The following is a 24,534-nucleotide window of genomic DNA, read 5'->3' as shown; positions in this document are numbered from 1 at the left end:
CAGTGTGCCCAGTTTCTGGTTTAATACCTGGCAGAGAGCAGTTGCTAAATAAAAATTTGCTGAAAGGATTTCAGGCACTAGGATTTACATATTTAATAGTCTCTCATTTAAACAACCTATCAATTTCTTTCTTCATTATCTACTAGCTATATATAATTTACATAATAAATCTATTATTTAAAAACTTTCAATAGGTACAACAATTATATGACATTTCATTAGGATGAACTCTAAATTGCTTGGACAAGATTTATTTTGGAATCACATTATCCAAGCAAAGAAAGACACACAATCAGTTCCTAAGACACAACAAAAATGAAAAAGGTGAGACAAATGTCTGCCTTAGAAGTTTATCAATAACCTCTTATATACACATATATATTCACAAAGTGGTTGAGAGTCCTTTTATACAATCTTTTATACGAGGTCCATGACTGAGAGCTCTGTAACAGGACAATGGTCAGACAATCATCGTGACTTCCAATGGTTTTTTCCCCCTGAACTTTGTTATCCTTTAGTTGGGGAGAGAAAGAAGTCCATTTTCATCTGCTGTATCTAAGATTTTACAGATCACTGGAGATTCAACCTAAAGAACAACGAAAATAAAACCATTTTAAAGTTGCTAAGCTGAATACTTTATTCAGTATTCTGCTGAATGAATACGTATAAATTTGGTAAATGTATATGAGTCCTTCTTTTGGATAAGTCATCCAATGTTATTTCTACAAAGTGAATTTTTTAGAAAACAATTTTTAGTCATCCATATAAAATGCTAGATAGGTAAGTAGTTATTTTTAAGTAAAAGATGAAAGAAAGAAAAGGAGTAAAGGGCAAGAATAAGAGAGAAATACATTGCTAGGTCTTACATAACAAAATGTAGAAGAATATGGCAAAATAATCAGTTGCACCATTCAAGAAAAGGGTAAAGAAAAATGGCCAAAGATGGGCCAGGTGTTAAAATGATCAGATTTAAGATAATGATAATAAATATAATGGAGGAAATTAGAGGAAATAAGTGGAAAACATAGACAACATGTGTGAATAGATGGGGGATTTTAACAGAGAAAATAAAACCATAAAAAAAAAAAACTGAAGAGGAATGTTAGAAATGAAAAATATAGCAGGGATAAATTCATTCAGAGGTGGACAGGACACAGCAGAGGAAAGAGTCAATAAACTTGGAGATAATTCAATAGAAATGATGTGACCCAAACTGACACAAGAAAAAGGTAAGAATAAGATAAAAGAAGATTTGGGGACAACTTGAAATTAGCATATTTTAATCAGAGCCCCAGAAATAGATGACGGGCAAAATTTTTCCAAAACTCAGACTCAACACTTAGGAACTTGGCATTTTAAAAAATTTTATAAATTATACCTCAATAAAAAAGATGTCAATTTTTACAGAGGCGATATGAGGGCTATATTAAATTCTGGAGACTACTGAATGTCCTTTCTAGACTTAATGCTAAACATTAAAATGTGGCCCCAAACTGAATTCCTGAATATTAGTTTTCCACTTACCCCAAGGATATACTGACAAGAGTGAGGCTCTAGCATATATACAGTGACAGCATGAGGAGAATCTGATTCTTTACACCTAAAACAGAGAGTACTTTAAGGTATTGCCCAAACCACACAAAATTATTTTTTTTTCTTTTCAAGGATAAAAATATCTTGTAAGTGGTTCTATACAATTAATAACTGAAATAGCCTAATTTGACAATAACTATTAAAATAATAACAATTACAATTATGATTTTACTATCTTATAATAAAACTATTTTCTGAAAAATTCATATTATTAATAAATATAATTATATCTTATATAAACGTTTGCCCATAGGACGCAAATTAAAGAGAAAGGCATAAAGCATGATTTGATGGTCTAACTTACTTTAGTTTTACAGTCACCTGTCTTGGTTTGTCAGTAATATCACAAATATCTCCATTTCCATAAAAATGTGACACCATCCTGAGTCAGAAAAACAAACAAGTTTTATTAAACTATAACTTCACTCATTCAGAGTAACTTTAATGGGTAGGGTGAGATGGTTAGAGGGCTCAATTTTGCAACTATATTCCTTAAAAATACATATTTTAAGGTTATGTCACAGAGAAAGTCTTTCAGGTTCTATAGAATATCAAATTGAGATACTTCTTACTGATTTAATTAATAAGAATGATCTTATTAATAACTTGCATATTATTTGCTGCTGCTAAGTAACTTCAGTTGTGTCTGACTCTGTGTGACCCCATAGACGGCAGCCCATCAGGCTCCCCTGTCCCTGGGATTCTCCAGGCAAGAACACTGGAGTGGGTTGCCATTTCCTGCTCCAATGCATGAAAGTGAAAAGTGAAAGTGAAGTCGCTCAGTCGTCTCCGACTCTTAGCATGGACTGCAGCCTACCAGGCTCCTCCATCCATGGGATTTTCCAGGCAAGAGTAATGGAGTGGGGTGCCATTGCCTTCTCCTGCATATTATTTACTTGTATACAAATAGTTAAGGTTAAACTGCTTTTTAAAAAGTTTTCTTTTAAAGTTAAGCACTTCCCCAGCTCTTCTTTTCCCCTACTCTGAATATTGTTTGCTTTGTCAGTTTTCCCTTCTTCCTACCCTCCATTCAGCTGCACTCCTTAAAATAATGTAATGCAGGAGTAAGAAGGTAAAGCCTATGCTAAGCTATAAATTCCAAAGAGCAGGAACTAAACAAAAGTTTAATTTTGTTAGCCTCATACATCTGTGCTTCAATATTTGTTGCACATGATACGTTGAGCTACTTTCACTTGAAAAATATAAACATTTAGAAAATGTTTGATCTGTTTAGTATATTAACACTTAGATGAATATCTCTTAACTTTGCTAATTTTGATTTTGATCAGTCCAAGAAGTCAGTACATTCTGAAAACAGATCTCTCAATACCATCTGTGCTAGGAAGGACAAAGTTAACATCTGAGAAGGAAAAAGAATGAATGATTTAAAATTCACTGGGTAATGGACTATAAGCAAAGCTAAAGCTTAGTTATTCTTGGCTAAGAAGAAATGAATTTCCTTCTGCTATAACAAGATATACCTAATGGCCCAAAGAAATGTTGAGGCAGTTTTTCAAAAAAAACATTGTTTAACTATTTTCAATCATTACTGCACAACGGTTAAATAACAAAGGAGAATGCTAGAGTATATTTAAAGAGAATTAAATAACTTAAAGAGGTAAAGATTATACATGAAGGGGTAAAATGCTTTATAACAGGGTTAGACCTAATACCTGGAATTGCAGCAGGGTAACACTAACACCAACATTGTCAAAGGAAGTAGTCAAAGTTCATTGCATGCAATTGCCAGGCACTACACTTTACACCAGTTACCTCATTTAAATGTCATAACAGTTCTCTGAGGCAAATACTACTAGACATGAAAAGTGAGGCTTGCAAAGACTATGTACTTTGCCCAGGGTAGTAGGTGAATCGCCAGTGTTTGAATCCAAGGTATCTGACTTCAGAAACTCCTCTTTAACTATTACGCTGTGTTTCCTCTTAAAAAAAAAACTAACCTAAAAAATGTCCCAGAAAAAAAATAACAAAAAGATTTTACTTTAAATTAACATTTTCCAATATTCTGAGTTTCAAATATTCTAAGATCCAGAGACAAATAAAGTTAGTATTTACCTGACTGTCTGGGTCCCATCATCTTGAAGGTGATAGGCTCTGGCGGTATTCTTCTTAGCCCATTCAATATGTTCTTCTTGGTTCCATGTCCCCACAACCACAGAGGTTTTCCCATTATCCTTGTCCTAATATATGAAAAAATATTTGTGACAATGAATGTTTGACCTCAAGGTGACATTTATGCTGATGGGCTATAAGCTACAGAACTTATCTTCACCTGCACACTGGATATCTATGTTTAGATGTAATAATGTTAGTCAAACTTGATGAGGAGAAATTTGAGCTCATTACTGTTTCTTTCTTGTTTCTCTGAATTATGAAACTGGCACTTTCTAGTCAGGTTAAGTCCAGATGTAGTTATTGTGACTCTGTTGCCTTTCACTCTACACTTATCAGTCCTGTCACTTTGCTGGAGATGTTCTTGGCTTCACTCTCCTATTGGTCTATTATTGCCAGCATCTCACCCCTCAACTAAGTTTACTCTCTCACACCTAGATACTGTAACTACATACTACTGTGATTCCTACTTCAATCTCTGGCCTCTATCTCTTACTCATTATACAAGTTTCCATATTATTCATTTGATGATGCACCCCATACTGCCCTTTACATGGACTTCTTCCTTCTCTCTCATTTTTCTTTCCTTCCTGTCTTCCTTTTTTCCTTTGTATTTTATGCCAGGGACCATGTTGGGTACTAATATACATCTGATGAGTAGAATTAAAAACCCTTACAGAGGCAAAAAGGCACAGCCACTGTATAGTGGAGCTTACTGCCTAGTGGAATAGACAGGGCCATTAAACATTCTTTTAGCAACCACACCGTAGATTCCTAGATAGACAGGTATTAGATTGGCATAGTAAACTGTTTAATAAGAGGTTGGATATAGAGATTGTCTGGGTTTGAATTCTGGTTTCACCATTTACTCCCTATGTGATTTCAGGCAAGTTACTAAATCTTTGCTTCAGTTTCCTTATCTTAGAATAACAATACTCATCTCTTATGAGCATTGCATGAGTTAATATGTGTAAAGCACTTAGAATGGTGCCTGGTATACAGTGAATACTATGTTTGTTAGCTACTATTATTTTTCTATACCCCAAAGTTCCTACCAGAGTTCCTCGAAAAGTCCTAGGTTATACTGCCTTAGCTAAAGGAAGTTTGATAAAACCTAGTGTTGGCAAGCAGAGAAGGCACTGGCACCCTACTCCAGTACTCCTGCCTGGAAACTCCCATGGACGGAGGAGCCTGCTAGGCTGCAGTTCGTGGGGTCACTAAGAGTTGGACACGACTGAGCGACTTCCCTTTCATTTTCCACTTTCATGCATTGGAGAAGGAAATGGCAACCCACTCCAGTGTTCTTGCCTGGAGAATCCCAGGGACGGGGATTACATGATGGGCTGCCGTCTATGGGGTCGCACAGAGTCGGACACAACTGAAGTGACTTAGCAGCAGCAGTGTTGGCAAGTGTATAGGAAAACAGTCATTAATGGGAATGTAAACGATCCAACCTTTGGAGGCAACTGTTCAGTATGCATCTATTCTGACCCACCAAGTACATTTCTAGATGTGTGTACTATGAGTGTACTTGCAAAAGTTTACAAACGCAACTATTTAAAAATGTTCACTAAGACGCTATCACAGCAGCAACTGGAAACAACTCAAAGATCATCAATAGAGATCTAATTAATACACTGTGTGTATAGGCATAATTCTCTGTACCTGCTGAAATAAATGAAATCAGTTGTTGCTGACATGGAAAGATCTCCAAGATACTAGGTGAAAAGAACAAGTGCATTCAGTATATCCCGTCTGTATAAATAAAAAGGTTATATCAAATTTATGTATATGCATTATTTTTTCCCCTTTTGGTTGTTAACTAAGAAAATGTTAACAGCTGTTACTTTTGAAAAATGGGACAATAGTGGAGGAGAATTTTACTTTTCATTCTATTCTATATTGCTGGCATATATTCCTTTAATTAAAAAAAAAAAAACAACCAGTGGGTATTATCTGGACTGTACTTAGATGGTACTGGATCTTTTTTGTATTAATAAATATTATTAAAAAATACATCTACAGATGTAAAACATCTACAAAGCAGCAAGAATAAGAGGAAAGCATGATGAAATGGGACAGCACAGGTTTAATGGAAGAAAAAAAAAGTCCTAGTTTACAGATGCCACATACATTTTTTTAGAATGATTTAAATGTGGAAAGTGAGTTGATCTTTCCTGATATGATCCATCATGGAATTTAAGATCAGCTCAAAACATCTCAGGAGGGCAAATATGGTATTTTCTAATTACCAGTTGTTATTTATTTTGGGGAATAAAGAGCCTTTTAAAACAACCAAATCAATATTTATTAATGTTTGTCTTCAGGGTCTAGTAGTTTACCTTACTAAATGGTAAGCTTTGATTACTTACTAAATGGTAAGCTTTAAGCAGCTTTGATTCAAGTGTGAGAGAATGCTGATTTATGACACTATAAAAGACTAAAGAGCATTTAATCTTAAAACTTAAACTTGGATCATATGGAACCTTCTTTTAGCTGAGAAACTTGCTGTATCTATCCTATTTTACTGAGACTAGTGACAACATTCTATCTTACCATTCACTTTCTTAAATATGAGTTATAAAATGACTAATTTCTTAGCCAAAGCTGAAGAGTTAGTCACAGTACTGTATTATTCTTCCAGACTGACAGTAATGCAAGAATCTGAGTAGTTAACAAACCAAGTTACTTTAAGATGACTGATGTAGTCTTAACTAACAACAAGCTTTCCATTTCCCAAAATTTAGAGATGTTTTGTTGGATATTTCCATATTAAAATCATCTTATATTTAAAAGTAACACCAATCCCACTCCTCTATTTTTCCACAAAAGATTTTTCAAGCTTTAAACCATTTAGTGATAGAATGATATAAAGACTGTGCCATACCTCATGGTATTGATGTACGTGTTTGCCATAGCAGAATTCATATTTCCACCAACCAACACCCTACAGGAAAGGAAACAGATCAAGTTTCAGTACAGAGAAAGGGGTACTGGGGTTTGTCTCAATATTGCCATGTGATAGTAATGGACATATATGTAATAAAAAAAATTGTACCAGCAATAATATGGTTGAAAATCACAACTAAAAATTACTAATAAACTTAAAAAATGGACATACAGAGAATAACTTTCTTCGTAAAATAAAGTAAAATGAAAACTCTACTTATAAGCATATTTTCCACTGATGCTGAGTCAGAGGCAGAATTCCACCTTTGCAGATATTAGCTCAAGTTTTAAATGAGCTAATGTAGGGTCATAACCAAAATACAGGCTATACAATCATTGGTGCCCATTCTAGCAATAAGCCAGAATCACACATGAATTACTTATTTAAATATATATATTTTTTTTTATCAAGTAAAGGTCAAGTTTTAGCCTGTGAGTAAAGAGAAATTATAATGACTATGCCTTATAGTGAGATGTAGAGAAATGTCTGCTGGAAAGCTTCCAGAATCCTGTCATTTCTCTACAGACAAAAAATCTTTTTCAGTGCTGCTAATGTCTCTTGATAAATAACATACAAAGTGAAAGCTGTAAGATAAATACTTAAACTGAAGGTTTATTTCTCACCCCGTGAAAGCAATAGGAACCACTAAGGAACTCTTTTATGAGCTGGTCATCTGTCAATTTGGATATGTGGGTTGTTCCAACAGTGAGCATTGGCTGAGAACCAACAGCAATGGGTTTGTGGATTGCTGGAAATCTCTCTTCCTTAGTTGATTGCAAATCTTCCTAAAATTAAACAAACACATATTTATAGGCTTCAGTATGACTTAAATTAACTTTAGAAAATTTGGAAAATAAAAGTTGTCCACTCATTTTTAACGTGCTTTAAGAAAATGAATTTTGCAACACTTAATAGCATAGAGAAAGCTCTAGTCAAGTGTTAGTTCCATCTACCAGTTAGGGGTATGCTGACCATTCTTAACAATACAGGGATAATTTCTACTTCGTATGTTTTGTCTCATTACTCTTAAGTACTTCACTATCTGTTAGATTTTATATTTTGTTTAAAAAAATGTGGTTACTATCTATAAAGAAAGGATAATAAGCAGTCTAATAAAGGGCTAAGTGGGAACGAATATGAATGTTAGTTGTAATTATTCAAATGCAGCAGGACCTGGGTGCTGCCCTGGAGCAAACTGCGGTGTAATAACGGAAGGGTACCGGGAACAGCAGATTCAGAGACATGGGTGATTCAAACAGACTGATGAAGAACTGAAACATACAGACTTCACAAAGAGAAAACCCTTGCTTAATTCATGAAACATTAATAATCTGTGACTCATGTGAAGGTCTGTTATGTGTTGTGTGGATGTGCACATGAACCTGAGAAAGCGGTAAGAGCAAAGATGTGTGGTGGTATGAGAGTTAAAACCAAAGACAGAAGCAGGCACTACACGCTGGAAAACTGTGTGATGCCAAGTCTGAACACCAACTTTTAGGTTTTAGACAAAGATATGGTATGATCAGATTTTTAAGTAATTACTTTTGCAGTCACAGGGAAGAAGGGATAGTAACAAATCTGGAGGTGGAGAGTCAAGTTAGGAGCTCAGAAACCCAGGCCAGAGATGAAGAGACTCAAACGTAAGGGAGTGACAAGCGGGATGGAGAGAAGAGGACAGTTATGAAAGAAGTCAATGATTTAGAAGCTGGACGTTATCTGGGTGCTGACAGTGAGCAGAGGGGAAATGAATCTAGACCACAACTGAAGGAATGAGTATACCAGTGAACTGAATAAAACAACAATAAAGAAATTAAACAGTAAAATGTATGTAGTTACTGTAGTTGCTATTGGCCAGTTGTGGTTCTTTTCTTGTTTTCATCTTGTATAACAGGAGTCACTGGATGGTTATGTTGGAAACCAATGAGCTTATCCTCTCTCTTCTTCAATGTTAAGAACAAAGACTGCCAAGATGCCTTCTTGTTTTTTTTTAAAAAAACCTTGACTTTTACATGGCTCTTTCTACATTTATAGAATGTAGGCTCCTTCCACATTCAGAGCCTATACTACGCTCCTGGCACTATTTTAAATGCTGAATATTAAAAATGAAGGAGACATAGTTACTACTCATAAGAAGATAAGGTCTAATAGAGTAAAGCAATTACTTAGAATACATGAGACCTATAGTAAGGTCAGTGAAGAAAAGAATACTGCACAGTGAAACCTGTAGCTGAAAAAAGGGGAAGAGGTAAGAAGAAACATGACCATTTATTATTGTTTCTTTAGGACAGAACATCTACTTTCATTTTAAGGAAAACTATCCCAATAAAAGCAAGATGATAGTAGTGTCTGAATCAGGGTTTGGAAATTCAGAAAATAGATTCTTAATAAATCCAGTCATTTCCAAATTAATGTGGTATAATAACATAGGGCTTCCCCTGTGGCTCAGTGGTAATGAATCTGCTTGCCAATGCAAGAGAGGTGGGTTTGATCCCTGGATTGGGAAGATTCCCCAGAGAAGGAAATGGCAACCCACTCCAGCATTCTTGCCTGGGAAATCCCATGGACAGAGGAGCCTGGCAGGCTATAGCCCAAGGGGTCACAAAGAATCAGATACAACAACTGGAGAGCCAAATATATATTTTGTTTAAAAAATATTCTTTATGGTAAAGCTTAGTTCATACTTGAAAGGCAAACCATATGCCAAATATTAAAAAAAGTTATGTGTAATAAATTGAATTTCTAAAAAAAATTATTCTGAAATAAAGATGACCAGTTCTAAGTAATTACTCACAGTATTACCTAAGATTTCATATACAACATGTACTATCAAGATGCTAGGAATTTTGAAAGCATTATAGCTATCATCTATAGCTTTAAAATTTTTTTTCTCAACTTGTGGATTTAACTCATAAAAGAAAAATAAACTGGCACTTCTTTCTTGAAGAATAATTAAAGTTGGGTGTGTGAAGAATTTTGATGGGACTGACTTTTTTAAGTACTTGTTAGTACTGAAATCATTATCAAGAAGAAGATGAGAAAATAATTCCATTTCCAATCTTTCAATACAGCACTTCAAATCAAATGTAGATTAAGGTTAAGATGTTTCCTCCTTATCATAATAGCAGAGTTCACAACATCCACAAAGAGTCTGGCAATATTTTCACAATAAGTATTCAAGAGGAAGGGGCGATAAAGGCCTTGTTGTTGCTGCTGCTGCTAAGTCGCTTCAGTCGTGTCCGACTCTGTGTGACCCCATAGACAGCAGCCCACCAGGCTCCCTCGTCCCTGGGATTCTCCAGGCAAGAACAAAGGCCTTGTAGTTAAATGTTAATTAACCCACTGTTAAATATTAACAGCATACTAGGTGGCAACCCACTCCAGTACTCTTGCCTGGAAAATCCCATGGATGGAGGGGCCTGGTGGGCTGTAGTCCATGGGGTCGCTAGGAGTCGGACATGACTGAGCGACTTCCCTTTCACTTTTCACTTTGATGAATTAGAGAAGGAAATGGCAACCCACTCCAGTGTTCTTGCCTGGAGAATCCCAGGGACGGTGGAGCCTGGTGGGCTGCCGTCTATGGGGTCGCACAGAGTCGGACACGACTGAAGTGACTTAGCAGCAGCAGCAGGTATCACACAACAAGCTGGAAACTCCAAGTAATGAAAATTTAAAAAATCTTCCCTCCCTTTTAATGAAGAACCATAGGAAAAACAACCTATTTTAACCATGTAAGTGCTATAATGGAGGGCTGAATAAAATATACGTTCACAGAAGAGGAAAGATGGATCTCACATGCAGGTAATCCATTAGAAATCCTGGTTCATTTGCAAACAAAGTGACACTGAAAGCAGATCTTCATGCTTACCCCTGATGAATTTCTATTAGTTCATCAGGTGTAGGGAGGGAGGGGAGAAGACAACAGAAGAAGAGGGAAAACAGTATATCCACAGGCAAGGAGGTTGGAAGGAATGTGGTACTTCTAGGAAATGCTTAAGTTGTTCAAAATAGCTGGTATCAAAGGAATGGAAATAAGAGATGAGGCTGAAGCCAGATCATGAATGGTCCTCTATTCTTCTTTGATAAAATGATTGTATGAACAACAATTTCATCTTGAGATATCAATTCAGTCGCTCAGTCGTGTCCAACTCTTTGTGACCCCATGAACTGCAGCATGTCAGGCTTCCCTATCCATCACCAACTGCTGGAGTCTACCCAAACCCATGTCCATTGAGTTGGCAATGCCATCCAACCATCTCATCCTCTGTCGTCCCCTTCTCCTCCTGCCCTCAATCTTTCCCAGTATCAGTGTCTTCTCAAATGAGTCACCTCTTCACATTAGGTGGCCAAAGTATTGGCATTTCACCTTCAACATCAGTCTTTCCAATGAACACCCAGGACTGATCTCCTTTAGGATGGACTTACAGATCACGTTAAATACCAAATGGTTAAACAAATTATCAAATGTTCATTTCAGACAGAACATTTTATCAGCTGTGTGGGAAGGATTAGAAGGAAGATGTGTGAGATTAGTTTTAGGTCTTAAGAAATGATGAAGTTCTGAACTAAAGACAGGTTTGAAAAGCAGAGGATAACACTGATAGCATTGAGAGATAAGCAGAATGACAGGTTTCTGACTTGGACAACTGGGTAGAGCATACAGCTTTAAAAGGAATGGGGAAGACAAGAAAAGTGTCACTGTGAAAGAGGAAAAAAAGGTAAGTCTGAGATAACTGAAAATGTATACATGTCCAATAGGCAGATGGAAAGGGAAGATGGCATATCAAAAGGGAGAAGCAGTAGAGACAAGTGGTTAAGAGGGACAGATTCTAGAATCGGACTGCATTGATTGTAATCTCTAACCCATCACTTGTCACTTCCCCTCTGAACCTCAGTTCCCTAACCTGTTAAGGTGAGTAATACTATATCTTATATGCTGTTGTAAGGATTAGATAATAGCTGTAAGGACTCAATTGTTGTTTCGTTGCTAAGTCTGACTCTTTTGCGACTCCATGTACTGTAGCCTGCCAGGCTTGTCTGTCCATGCGATTTCCCAGGCAAGAATACTGGAGTGGGTAGCCACTCCCTTCCTCAGTAAAGATTCAATACATGTTATTAATTGTGATTGTGATTTGTAGATGTATATTTATAATACACAGGCATGGAAACGGAAGTTGAAAGAATAGTCCTGGATGAGCTTACCTAAGGAGACAATGTATAAAAAGGAGAGAAAGGACCTGTGAACAGAACCAAGGGAACTGTAACATTTTAAGAAGCAGGAATTAGAGAAAGAGCTAGTACACAGGAGAAGAGAACCAGTGAGATAATGAACTGAAGCAAAGAAAGGAGAACAAGTTCAAGCTTCAAATGTTCAGCTAAGATCAAATTATGCACATGTCCAGCAAATTTAGAACCAAAGACAGCTGTTGATCTTAGTAAGAACCATTTAAGGAGAATGACAGAATGATGGTTTGATAAATAGCAATGAGTTGAAGAATAAATAAAGTATTAGGAGATGAGTTGTAGTCTATTTTTTTCAAGACGCTTAGCTGGGAAGTTCGGTTAACTAGCTGAAAAATTTAACTGAAATGAACAGGATGCCAAACTTTAAAATATTATGGAATCATGAGTGTAAGAAAATGCTAAAATAGTCTGGGAAGTACTAGAATAAGGAAAATTAAAATCAAGAGAATTGGAATTGACAATTTTGAGTCAGGAAAATAAATTACTATTACCATACTACAGAAAATCATTAAAATACTGATATATGCTATGATTTTTGGAAATGGAAGCACTGGGAAAATACTGTTCGATAATTCTCATACCTCTTTGTTTCTCCTAAAAGGCACCCTTAGTATTTCTTCCTGTTGTTCCAACTGTCTCAGGGTGAGGGGTTTAAACGGCGATCCTGGTAGTGACTGGCAAAATATGTCATTCACAGGAGATGCTCTGAATCTGTTCAGTGAAAACAAAGTGTTAAAGCTAAGCATACATTTTAAATCGTGTGCATTTCATGTTTAAAATATTAAATCCACATCCTACCTATATTTAGGATGATTGCACAAGAGTGGTGTCAAAATGACAACTTCATATTCACAAGTTGTAACTTCAGCTACTGAAAGAATTTCATGCTTAGATTCAGGATGACATATGTACATCACAGTACTTGATCTGGGCCGGTTCTGTTTCAAACTACAAGGTGTACCATTTCCCATTCCCACTGGATAGTAGGGTGTCATCTGACCTTCGATATTTTTAGTGGGAATCTTAAAAAAAGAGTATAAGACAGACTTTTCATTAGAAATAGAGGTGGGGTGAGGATGGGAGAAGCACTTATTCTGAAAGGAAGAAAACTACATTTTATTTATAAACTAACATTTATTTAATATAATGGTAACACTTCTGTATTTTCTATAAGCTCTCCTAATGTTCTTTTGGTTCATATTCTTACTTAATATATACATATTTTCAGAGCTAATTTAATACAGCATAAAAGGAAATTTTCACTTGGTGCTAAAATTAAGATGTACATTTATATAAAGGATTACAAAGACATAATTAATATGAATTATCTTCAATAGTTACAAAGAAAGAGACCAGGATAAAATGCAGAAACTTCCTATACTGGGCTGGTCAAAGCTTTCTTCACTAAACCCTCAGTGGATGCCTGTGTTAGAATTTAGATTCTAGAAGTCTGAAGTTTGATTCGTCAAAAAGTGGGGCTACACAGTTAATACTATCTTCTAAAACAGATATCTAAGTATTCTTAGATACACTGATTCATCAGTCTGGTTACTCTTCTTTCCTGTTATTAACAGACACACTTCTCAGCATATAAACTCTTAAGTAAATCTATTCAAGGCCAACAAAAGACAAATGAAGACATTTTTACAGAATGGGAGAATAAAGGAGATCATCTCAGAAGACAAGGATTATTAAGGAGTTAGCTCCCACACTTTTATCAACAAACACAAGAAAAATTACATGGACGGGCTTTAAAAAGATGTTGTTAATAGTATCTCCAAGCAAGCTCTTTGGAGGCAGGGAGCTTATCTTGTATCACTTTGGTACCCTGTCAGTGCTATATCCAAAACAGGCAATAAATAAAAGATTCTAGAGAAAAATATTTTGAGGTTTCTTGTATGCTGTTTTCATGCTAATGTCTGGAATTAGAAAATCCTGGGTTCAAATCCCAGCTCTGAATTCACCAGCCTTATGACTTTGACCCAATTTCAGTTCTTGTCATTTGTAAAACCAGAATAATAATATACACTCAAAGGCTATAGGGAGAATTGAGCATTACTCTTGGTTATATGTCTTGCACAGCATCTGGCTTATAAACCAGGGCTCAAAAATGTGAGTTTTCTTCCCTTACCCTTTTCTTCCTCTTCCTTTATCATTTCACACTTTGAATTTCATCTTGCTATCCTCCAGAGCCAAAATATTTTGAGATAAATATTTTCTCTCAAAGGTAGTCTGTAAAATTAAAACTTTTTAAAATAGCAATGCTACGTGTGTCTATGCACAGCTAATCAGTTCCTCCAAAGCCACCTTTTTAAATTACAGGCACCCCTTTTAAGTAATTTCTAAGACTTTTTGCCATTTTACTTTACTTCTAATAAAAGTATCATTATGATATGAAACCATTTGTAGGAATATTCTCCAACAGTAAGTTATTTAACTTTATGGAAATTTTAAGGATTCAGAAATCATTCCTTAAACCACAAGGGCACTTAAAATTGTAATTAGTCACCCTAAGGAATAGTTCTTTTTTAAACAACCCTACTTTTCAGTCATCAATTATGCATTCAGATTCAATAAACATTCATGAAAGGCCTGTATTATATCTAGCATTCTACTTTGCACTGCAGAATAAAGAGATAAAAGACAGTCCCTGCTTTTAAGAGGCTTGCAGTCTGGTAGCTTGTTATTTACACATACAGTTTATCTGTTTTACCCACAAGAGATAGGGTTCAAACAAAAGAAAAAAAATGTAAAAGCTCCTATTATAATTGCTTGCAATGTTAAATAGAGGGGAAGAACCACTGCTAAGCACAGAAGTGATATAATGCTATTACAGAAACTTTCCCAGACACATCTTTGATAAATTCATTTATTTTTGTACGATCTTAAAAGTAAATAAAAGCAATATAGGATAACTTTTGCAGAAAAACCTAACAGATTGCAAATTTTCTTTTACCAAATCCTTTGAGGTATTTGATAGACAGTTAAAGAACACCTGGCTATATTTTGTCAATTAAGTTACATAAATTTGTGTTTAGCTGTTCAGAGTAAAAAATCACCAATTATCACTTGCCTCTTTCGATTTTTCCTCTTCTTCTGCTTCTTGTTCTGTGGATTAATACAAAAGCAAGTATAAATAATGAGTGGTAACTTATATACAAGACATAAAATGACTAAGTCTTCAATTTGTAACCTTAAACTTCTTTCTAAAGAAGACTCAAAGCATACACATAATTTTTATCTTACTACTTTAAGCTAATTTTCTTGAAATGGTTTCTTTTGAAAAGAACAGTCATTTAATCATTTTATCTTTATCTAGGAAATAGTCTATTTGAGGCATAAAAACTGGTCACAAGTTTTCTTCTAAAATGTTTTTATCTCAGTGAAAGGTTTATTCTTAAAAGAGTTGGCCAATTTGAATAATAGAGATTAATAAAAACATTTCATAATTTGAGGGATATATCTACATGTTTATTTCCATATATAAAGACTTTGCTTAAACCAAGCAAATAAATAAACTATATAAATATAACACTGACATGTATATCTCACCAGATTTAAAAATTAATAGGTAGAAAAAAAGCAACAATGTTTGTTAAAGCAAAAAATAATGGAAAGATCTCTTTGAAAAGGTTTTCTAAGGCATTGTTTAGAAATTTATTTAAGTGTTTTACAATTCATAAAGTCTCCAACAAGATCTTTTTTTTTTTAATCGATTGGCTGCATCATGCGGCATGTGGTATTTCAAGTTTCCTGACCAGGGAGTGAACCTGTGCACCCTGCACTGGAAGCGTGGCGTCTGTAACCACTAGACCATCAGAGAAGTCCTTCCCACAAGATCTTTTAAATTCCAATTTGAATATATACTTTAAACCAAATACTAACATTATTACTAAATCACTCTGTAGAAACAAACCTTTTTCGGATAGAAGGTTCTTAGCCAACATATTTCCAAGATAGTACTCGTGAATATTTATTTTCTATATTAAAAAAAAAATAATGTAAGTATTTTCCAAATACATTTTTAAAGAACACAAATTAAAAAAAAATCTCATTATTACAGTTTTCATTTTATAATGTTCCATATTTTATAGTTTGAAGAAAAAAATACCTGACCACTTTCTTTCTCTTCATGGTACTGCCGAACGTGTTTTCCGTGACATACTTCATAAGTCCAGTAAGACTCAATCTAAGAGAGATGGATGTATACAAAAGCCACATAACTCAACTGAATTACTTTTTGATATTTTAAGCAACTGAGTAGATTTCCCCCAAGATTTAGAATAAACTTTCATTAAATGAAAGTTATTACTATGCCTCAGAAAATATGAAATTTCTGAAGCCTATTCACTGTTTTCACTAATTAGATAAATGTAAAAATTCTGTGAAGCAAATAGTTCTACACCTGGGGTCTGTAATAAACACCCAGCCAAGGGACCATTTTCCACACAGCCTAAAAGATAACAATGAGCACTTTTTATTAAAATTGTATACAAGGAAACTTTCTTTTGATCTGAAAAACATTCAAAGCAATTTGGTAAGTGATATATTTGATAAGTGATATTACTGGGTGTTTGCCGCATATACAATACTATACAGGAATTTAAACTTTCAAGGGTTTATTGGCTGCTGGAAAATTTATTTTCTAATTATCAAGTGAACATAAAATACATACTCTGTAGGAGCAACTGCTTTGTTTAAATAGGGGCTCCAACAGCTCTCTTGGATTCGGGCCTTTATAATCCTTTTCTTCTTCCTATGAAAGAATTAAGAGTTTAATATCGTTATTCAGGAGCTTTCTTCAACTCTGCTGTTTAGCTATTAACTCATTGGTCAAGTCACAAATGCTTGGAAATAAAAGGGGAAAAAGTCAAAAGATTTAATAAGATCCTATGGTATGCCATTTCTTTCAAAAGAATTGAAATATATGCAGCAACATGGATGGACCTAGAGACTTCTATATTGAGTGAAGTCACACGGAGAAAGGTACCTATCATATGGTATTGCTTATATGTGGAATCTAAAAAAATGGTACAAATGAACTTATTTACCAAAAAGAGAGTCACATATGTAGAAAACAAACTTATGGCTACCAGGGGGGAAGGGCGGGGGGAGGGAGATAAACTAGGGGATCAAAATTGACAGAAACAAACTATTATATATAAAATAGATAACTGTTAATAGTAAGAACCTACTGTATAGCACAGAGAACTCTACTCAATACTCTGTAATGGACTACATGGGAAAACAATCTAAAAAAGAATGTATATATGTAATGTGTAACTGATTCACTTCGCTATATACCTGAAACTAACACAACACTGTAAACCAACTATACTCCAATTGAAAAAAAAAAGAACTGAAGTATAAAACACAGAGCCATAGAAAAATCTTCAATTCTTCCTTTTCTTAGAAAAAGGTTTCTGAGTATCAGTTTCCTGAACAATTCTTATACACCTACTTGAGAATTTCTAGCTATAAAAGCCTTGAATAGTTGAATCTTACATAATACACTGGAAAGTTTTAAGATACTTCTCAGTTTTCCAATTTTACATTTCATACTCGAATGCCATAAATATGTGTATAATTGTGTATGTGTATATTTGTGTCTTAAGGTTTAAAACAAAACGAAAATAGATAGCTGTCTTTAACAGATCTTAAATCTGAACAAAACTTCTTAAGAAAGCACTCAATGAGTTTAATACTTCCATTTTAGAGATTATGAAAATATTCTGTAATTAGCTCAAAAAATTGATTGAGTGGAGGAATTGAGTTTCAAATTTGTTCAGGTTCCACAGCTAACTATAGCCTATACCTCAGCCTCCTGGCTCCTAGGCTGGTGTCCTTTCCATTTTACCATGCTGCCTCTGTTTCATCTTGAAAGAAGTCATTGCCTTAAAGGATGGATAAGAGGCAGTTAGCGCATTTTAGGAGGAAGAAACGGGCAAGAGCTAAGGTAATGAGAAAGTACAAGGTACCTACAGATTTATTTACTAGCAGTTCTTTATAAAAAATGTCACATATACATAATCTAAGAATTCAGGAATAATGTGATTACTATTTTTATGGTAAGACAGCATTACTGAGAAACCTGTCGCTCAATTTATTTTAAAGTATGCAGTTGCAATGTTTTAAATAAATGTTTGGTAACAGGAATTATCAATGTATTTACAAAAACTTACCTCGTCCCCACTTGCCACAAGGGGAAGAATGCATTTATATTTTTCTTTATGTGTAGTTGTCATGATGACATAATTATCTTCTTTATACAAAACTCCAGTTGTAGGCTAGAAATAGAACAAAAAATGTACATTATTTTCTCTGATTAAACTAAACTATAATTTATCATTTCAACAGAGGATTTTCAAACCTATTTACTTCCAAAGGCAGGAAAAAAGTCTACATGTTTTTTAATGATAAAATGAAGACAACAGACTTTTTCTTGGTGTTACAATGTAACAGAAAAAAAAGGAACAAAAATATAGTGTGGAGTATAAAGGAAAAAAGGAAAAAAGTAGTAATGCAACAAACTGAAGTTATAATATGGATTAAAAAGTATTTAGAGGCAGTGAATGTACATGGATACACCATCACTGAATACTTATTACCACCTATACATGAGAGTCTACAGCAACTTACAAACATACTCCCAATTCTTTTTGATGGGACATCGGAACCTAAGATAGTACAGTAATTTTCATATTTGGGTAACATATGGATAAATTACTATGAATCCTCTGTGCTAATTTAACTTTTTTAGTATGTATAAGGGTCAGCAAATTTTTCCTGTAAAGGGCCAGATAGTAAATATTTTAGGCTTTGTGGGTCATATGATCTCTATTGCAACTACAATGGCACCCCACTCCAGTACTCTTGCCTGGAAAATCCCATGGACGGAGGAGCCTGGTAGGCTGCAGTCCATGGGGTCGCTGGAGTCGGACATGACTGAGCGACTTCACTTTCACTTTTCACTTTCCTGCATTGGAGAAGGGAATGGCAGCCCACTGCAGTGTTCTTGCCTGGAGACTCCCAGGGGCGGGGGAGCCTGGCGGGCTGCACAGAGTCGGACACGACTGAAGCGACTCAGCAGCAGCAGCAGCTATGCCATTGTAGGAAATAAGTACACAGGCATTATTATGTAAATGAAGAAGCATGGATGTTCTGAGAAAAAAACAAACAAACCAAAAAACCTTACAGAAATCAAGTTCGGAGTGGGCCAGCCTAAAGGTGTAGTTTGCTGACTCATGGTATATATCAACAAGACTATCGTTAAAGTGTTCTACAGTATAAAACCAAACAAATTCACAAATCAAAAAGAACCAATGCAATTCAAATGAACATTTCAATTACTATAACTGGTATCATTTTACAAAAAAGAAATCTCTGCTTTGTGACAGAAAATATGTCACTAACTACTAAGGTAGATGGAGAAGGAAATGGCAACCTACTCCAGTATTCTTGCCTGGAGAATTCCATGGACAGAGGAGCCTGGCGGGCTACAGTCCATGGGGTCGCCAGAGTCGGACACAACTTAGTGACTAAACCACCACCACCACCAAGACAGACGTTTTCAAAGTCTATGAGCAGTATTCTGTGGCAGTTCAGTTCTCTCTTTTCTCTTCTGACAGTAGATAAAATCACTAAACTATTTGGCAATCCCTAGTAATGAAAGAATCACTCTAATTACAGACCTCTATTCTTTCTTCAATTTAACAAAACAACTCTTAACTACAATAAAACCAGTAGTACTTGAAACTTTAAGTACTTGAAACCTTAAACACAAATAGAAATCAGGGCCATGTTTTCCCAAGATAATAAAGCAAAACAAAAAACAGCAGTAAATACTGACTGTATGAGCTGTATAACAGTACCATTTGAGCCCTTTACATTATTATCTCATCAATGCTCAAAACAAGCATTGTACCCATTTCACTGAAAAGGAAACTGAAGCCCAGGGCTTAAATAATTTGTCCAAGGTAACATAGTTAGTAAACAGCACAGCCCAGAGAAGAAACCTAGCAGACTGGTTCCATATTCTGTGTGCTCTTAACTGTTTTAACATATTTGAATCAGCTTTGGTTAACATTTTCTTAGATTACTATACAGCGTGTGCTTGCATATTAAGTCGCTTCAGTCATGTCCTGGACTATAACCAAGGATCCTTATTTAAAAGAACATTATAAGTGAAGACAGGAATCAAAGAGATTTGAAAGTGAGAGTTGCAAAGCCAAATTTATGATAAAGGGATCCTTAGAAACATTTATTCAGTTTAGCCAACAAACTGCTGTTAAGACATAACATTTCTATCTTTTGGTATTTTTCAGATATAGTCAGAACATATGATGGTGCGTTGTGCAAAGAATGACTTAACATTCATTTAGCTAGCAATAGATGGCTTAAAGTTTTGTCAAATCATTCCTGTACTGCAGTGAAGGTGGACGGTAGCATATGTCTTAAATGCATTCCTCTCTATTTGTGAAGTACCTGCAATCTAGTGTTCAGAACTGGATTAAATAGCAATACTGACTCATTTACTAAAACGTTCAGAACAGTGCTAACAATGGAAAAAGAAACTGCTTGTTTGGAACCACAGCAAAGAAAGACAATTCTTTCTTTGTAATTAAAACTATAATCTTGTGTTTTATGTCTATATGATGAAATTTATTCCTTGTTTTTAAGGTTTAGGTAAAAGGTAACAGAAATAGAAATCATCTCTATTCTTATTTGAAGATTTGTTGTTGCTGCAAAGATTTATTTTTCATTAGTTTAGGAAAGGCTGCTGCTGCTAAGTGGTGTCAGTCGTGTCCGACTCTGTGTGACCCTATGGTGGCAGCCCACCAGGCTCCTCTGTCCCTGGGATTCTCCAGGCAAGAGTACTGGAGTGGGCTGCCATTGCCTTTTCCATAGGAAAGGCTATTTTCCTCTTCAATAGAACAGACCAAATAACATTTCTTCTATCTGAAAACTCTTTGCTGAAATAGTGTATCATTTATTGGGATCACAAAGTAAACATTTTACACAAATTTTACCCGACTTTTTTTTTTTTATTTCCTTCACTTCTAATTACAAAGAAGTTTTAATAATGATGTTTTAATAATGGACTTTTTAATAATGGAAATTAGAGGAGAAAAGCTAACTTTTTGACTTTTAACTTAAAAAAATTTCTGATCAACTAAAATGCTTCCTTTTGATTTTGTAAAATAGGTTTTTACTTAAAAAATGAATTCTGAATGCACATAATCACAGACAGTGTTTAAAAAAACTTGTTTTATATAACTTGACACCTTAAAGTAATTCCAGTGTAAGAGGCAATATTAGCGATATGATAAAAATCAGATTTTAATATAATGAGACTAATCAATGAGGGGTGTAGTCTTCAAGATTAAGGAACTTGAAAAGTATCTTGGCAAGTGTGAAATTTCTAATGCTTGACACAAGTCTGGAGGAATTAAGACAGAGGATGAGAAAGAAAGCTATCCTGGAGAATCTGTAAAATAAACTCAATGGTACAACTTGTTAAAATATAGGACATGATTCAAACCATGGAGACGGTCACCATTTCCCCCAAAGGTAGCATTTGTTTTCAAATGGGAATACATTTCTGTATTAGCAAAAGAAGTTGAAAGAAAATTAGACTTATTTTGCAGTTTTCCTTTGGAGATGTTCATGAATTCTGTGTGAAGTAATGAATAATTGAACGTTTTAAAGACAGAGAGATGATGTTTCAGAAGGAAAATACACACAAAACCAAAACTGACTGCTAAAAACCAGTAAAGAAAGAATATCATAATCATGAATTATTGGAAACATTAAAAAATGTATATATTTTTGGCATTTGATAATTTTTCTAAGTAAATTTGAAAGATGATGTATCATTTTGATATATCTGAATGGCAAGAGAATATAAAGCACAGAAGAGTTTTAAAGATTAAAAAACCTGAGATCTTTTAATCCAATCCCTCTCAATTTCAGGTGGTAGAGAGAGAAAGGATCTTTATCCTAGTTCATTCAGCTGCTCAGTTACACACAAATGTCCATCCAACTGGCCTATAAAACAAAATGACGGTGCCAGGTGTGGAGGGCTGTAGTTTCAATTACACAAAGTAGGGAAGTGAAGCCTTGAGATTAAGAAAATATTAAAAGAAATCAGATCAATGATAATGGTTCTTGAGGCTTATTTTTGCGGGAGGGCCATAGGCCTATTGCTAAGGCATAGGAAAATGTCTTTAGTTTTTTCCCAAAATAACTCAAACTTAAAAAAAAAAGGAAAAAAATTCTTCCCAAATTTTCAAACAAGCCCATCTTAGATTATGCTTTATTGTCAAATAAAAATAATTAAAAACAAAATTTCAAAATAAAATTGTTAAGATATAGGAAAGGTTGGTCCACCGTACATTTAGATCCTTTTCCATAACCTTTTGCAGCCAGCAAACAACAGTGCCAGAAAGAAAACGGAACGGTTTGGTAATAACTTCTAAAAAGGCTAGTTTTAGTCACCTGCATATAGGTCAGTAACTTTTTAGGGCCATATATTAGCATGCCTTTTTTAATTAAAAAAAAAAAAAAACCACATTGATGTAGAGTAAAAAATTTTAATGACCACATTCTTTAAACATTTGCCGAGTTCATGCCTAGTGTGCTCTTCAGAAATAATCAGAGGTTGGACTAAAATATTCTCATCTCCAAGTTGTAGCTGACTTATAACAAACTTTTATATAAACATTTTAATATATTAGTATTTTCTGAATAAGAAACCTACTGTATAGAACTGGGAACTCTCTTTAATGCTCTGTAATGACCTATAGTGGAACAGAATCTAAAAAAGAGTGGGTATATGTATATAGCGTGTATGTGTAACTGATTCAGTTTGTTGTACAGCAGAAACTAACACAACACTGTAAATCAACTATACTTCAATAAAAATTAATTAAAAATCTCTCTTCTGGCATTAATGCAAAGACAAATTGGCTTCCCAGAGAAATATCTACTTAAATTTAAGAGTCACTGAACTATCAGAATGGAAGAACTGAAAACAAACCAGGTGTGAAATATTAGCTAAAACCAACACCAGCAAATAGAAATCTGGGTTGTGGAAATGACGACATCCCTTATCCTGGGACATTCTGTGCTGTCATGATAGTATCACATATTCATGTTTTATATATATGTAACAGAACATATACTAACAGAATATATATATTGATATAGTATATATCAATATATATATAGTATATATCAATATATATATTGATATAGTATATCAATATATATATAGTATATATCAATATATATATTGATATAGTAACAGAACAATATACTAAAATAGTCTTCCAAGTAGAACGACTGCAGATAATTGGAATAAGAATTAAAAAAAAAAAAACTTTTCAGGGGCAGGTGAGCTGTTACATTTTCCCTGATTTCCATTTTAAATAAATGAATTAATTACCATACGGTAAGTATCACAAGAACCTATTTATTATTGGCCGACAATGGATAGGAAGACTTCTCGGAAGTCCACTTCCCAAAGGAAGGACTGCAAATATTCATTACTTCGAGGTTATAAATACGTTTTTCAATGTAGGAAAACTGACCATAAAATCTCATGTTCTGGAGTCTTAAGTAACAGTTATAATACATCAAAACTGTAAAGGACATTCTGCATAAGTGTCGTTAACATCTCACCGGTCAAACAGCCCTCTCTGAGAGACAACTTTGAAGGGAAAAGAGCTGTGCGGTATATGTATACTGTGCATATACGACAGAGAAAAAACGAGTATGAGAAAGGGAACTCATATCCACAGTACAACTGATTGTGTAGGAAGGGTGTGTGTAATACTCCTTGAAGGAGAGAAGGTTGCTGGTGGAGGAAGAGCTGCAGGTGACTTGCCAGAGAGAAAACAGATGCGCCTGACGTGGTTCTGGAAAAGCTGCTTCCACAGCGGGGGAGTGTTGGTAAACTGGAGAGACAGATTTCTTTAAAAGGGAGAACAGGTGACCGCTGGATCCTGAATGTGTAGGCATGGAGGCACATCCACACTATGTGTTTGCTAAGCACTTGCTGTATGAATGAACGAACGCGGGATTACTGAAGCTTTGGACTAGGAATGAAGCATGCGCCTGCAGAGGAGGTTCTAGGGGAAAAAAGCGTAGAATACCGAGAGAAGGGGCCGAACTCTTTTAAGTGCCGGGAAGAAGAGAGATGGCTACCGGGTTCGCAAGGGCACTGACCAGAGAGAACTCGGTGCCGGGCCAGTTGACTCGGAAAGGTATGTCATCGCTGAGCTGGGGTAGCGCTCGGCCGCCTCCGGACGCCTCCAGGAGACCGCAGAGGACCAATAACACCGGCCCGCCTGGGACCAGACTCCGCGCGCCGCCGCCTCCTTCCTCCATCCTCCGCCGCCGAGTTCTCCAGCCGCCGCCACAACCTCCTCGGCCCACAGAGGAGAGGAGGGGGAGGAGGAGGAGGCGGCGGCGGGACTACCAAGCGTCCAGGCAGCCCGGGGCCCAACCGCCGCCACGTCTCCTTCCGGAGAGCCCGGCAACACCGCCCCCGCCCCCTTGGGCTTCCCACCACCGTTTCCGGGGCAGGTGGTGTATCAACATCCGGGGCCGCCGAACCG

The 24,534-nt window shown here is 35.5% G+C and overlaps 1 protein-coding gene across 1 annotated transcript; it reads right to left on the bottom strand.

The window, feature by feature from the left end:
• ERLEC1 (endoplasmic reticulum lectin 1) lies at nucleotides 1–24,489 on the bottom strand. The gene is made up of 14 exons (XM_061432355.1): nucleotides 24,143–24,489; nucleotides 18,097–18,201; nucleotides 16,590–16,670; nucleotides 16,026–16,103; nucleotides 15,831–15,894; nucleotides 14,988–15,022; nucleotides 12,713–12,936; nucleotides 12,496–12,625; nucleotides 7,297–7,458; nucleotides 6,611–6,670; nucleotides 3,667–3,791; nucleotides 1,898–1,975; nucleotides 1,525–1,600; nucleotides 1–586 (listed from the first exon to the last, which is right to left on the bottom strand). Exons 1-14 carry the CDS (start codon nucleotides 24,302–24,304, stop codon nucleotides 515–517), a joined length of 1,452 nt encoding a protein of 483 aa, XP_061288339.1. The 5' UTR covers nucleotides 24,305–24,489; the 3' UTR covers nucleotides 1–514.
• Nucleotides 24,490–24,534: the final 45 nt, after the last annotated feature.

This window comes from Bos javanicus, chromosome 11, assembly GCF_032452875.1.
Source record: "Bos javanicus breed banteng chromosome 11, ARS-OSU_banteng_1.0, whole genome shotgun sequence".
NCBI classification, from domain to species: Eukaryota; Metazoa; Chordata; class Mammalia; order Artiodactyla; family Bovidae; genus Bos; species Bos javanicus.
The sequence above is the reverse complement of the archived record's forward strand: the minus strand, read 5'-3'. Positions and strand labels throughout refer to the sequence as shown.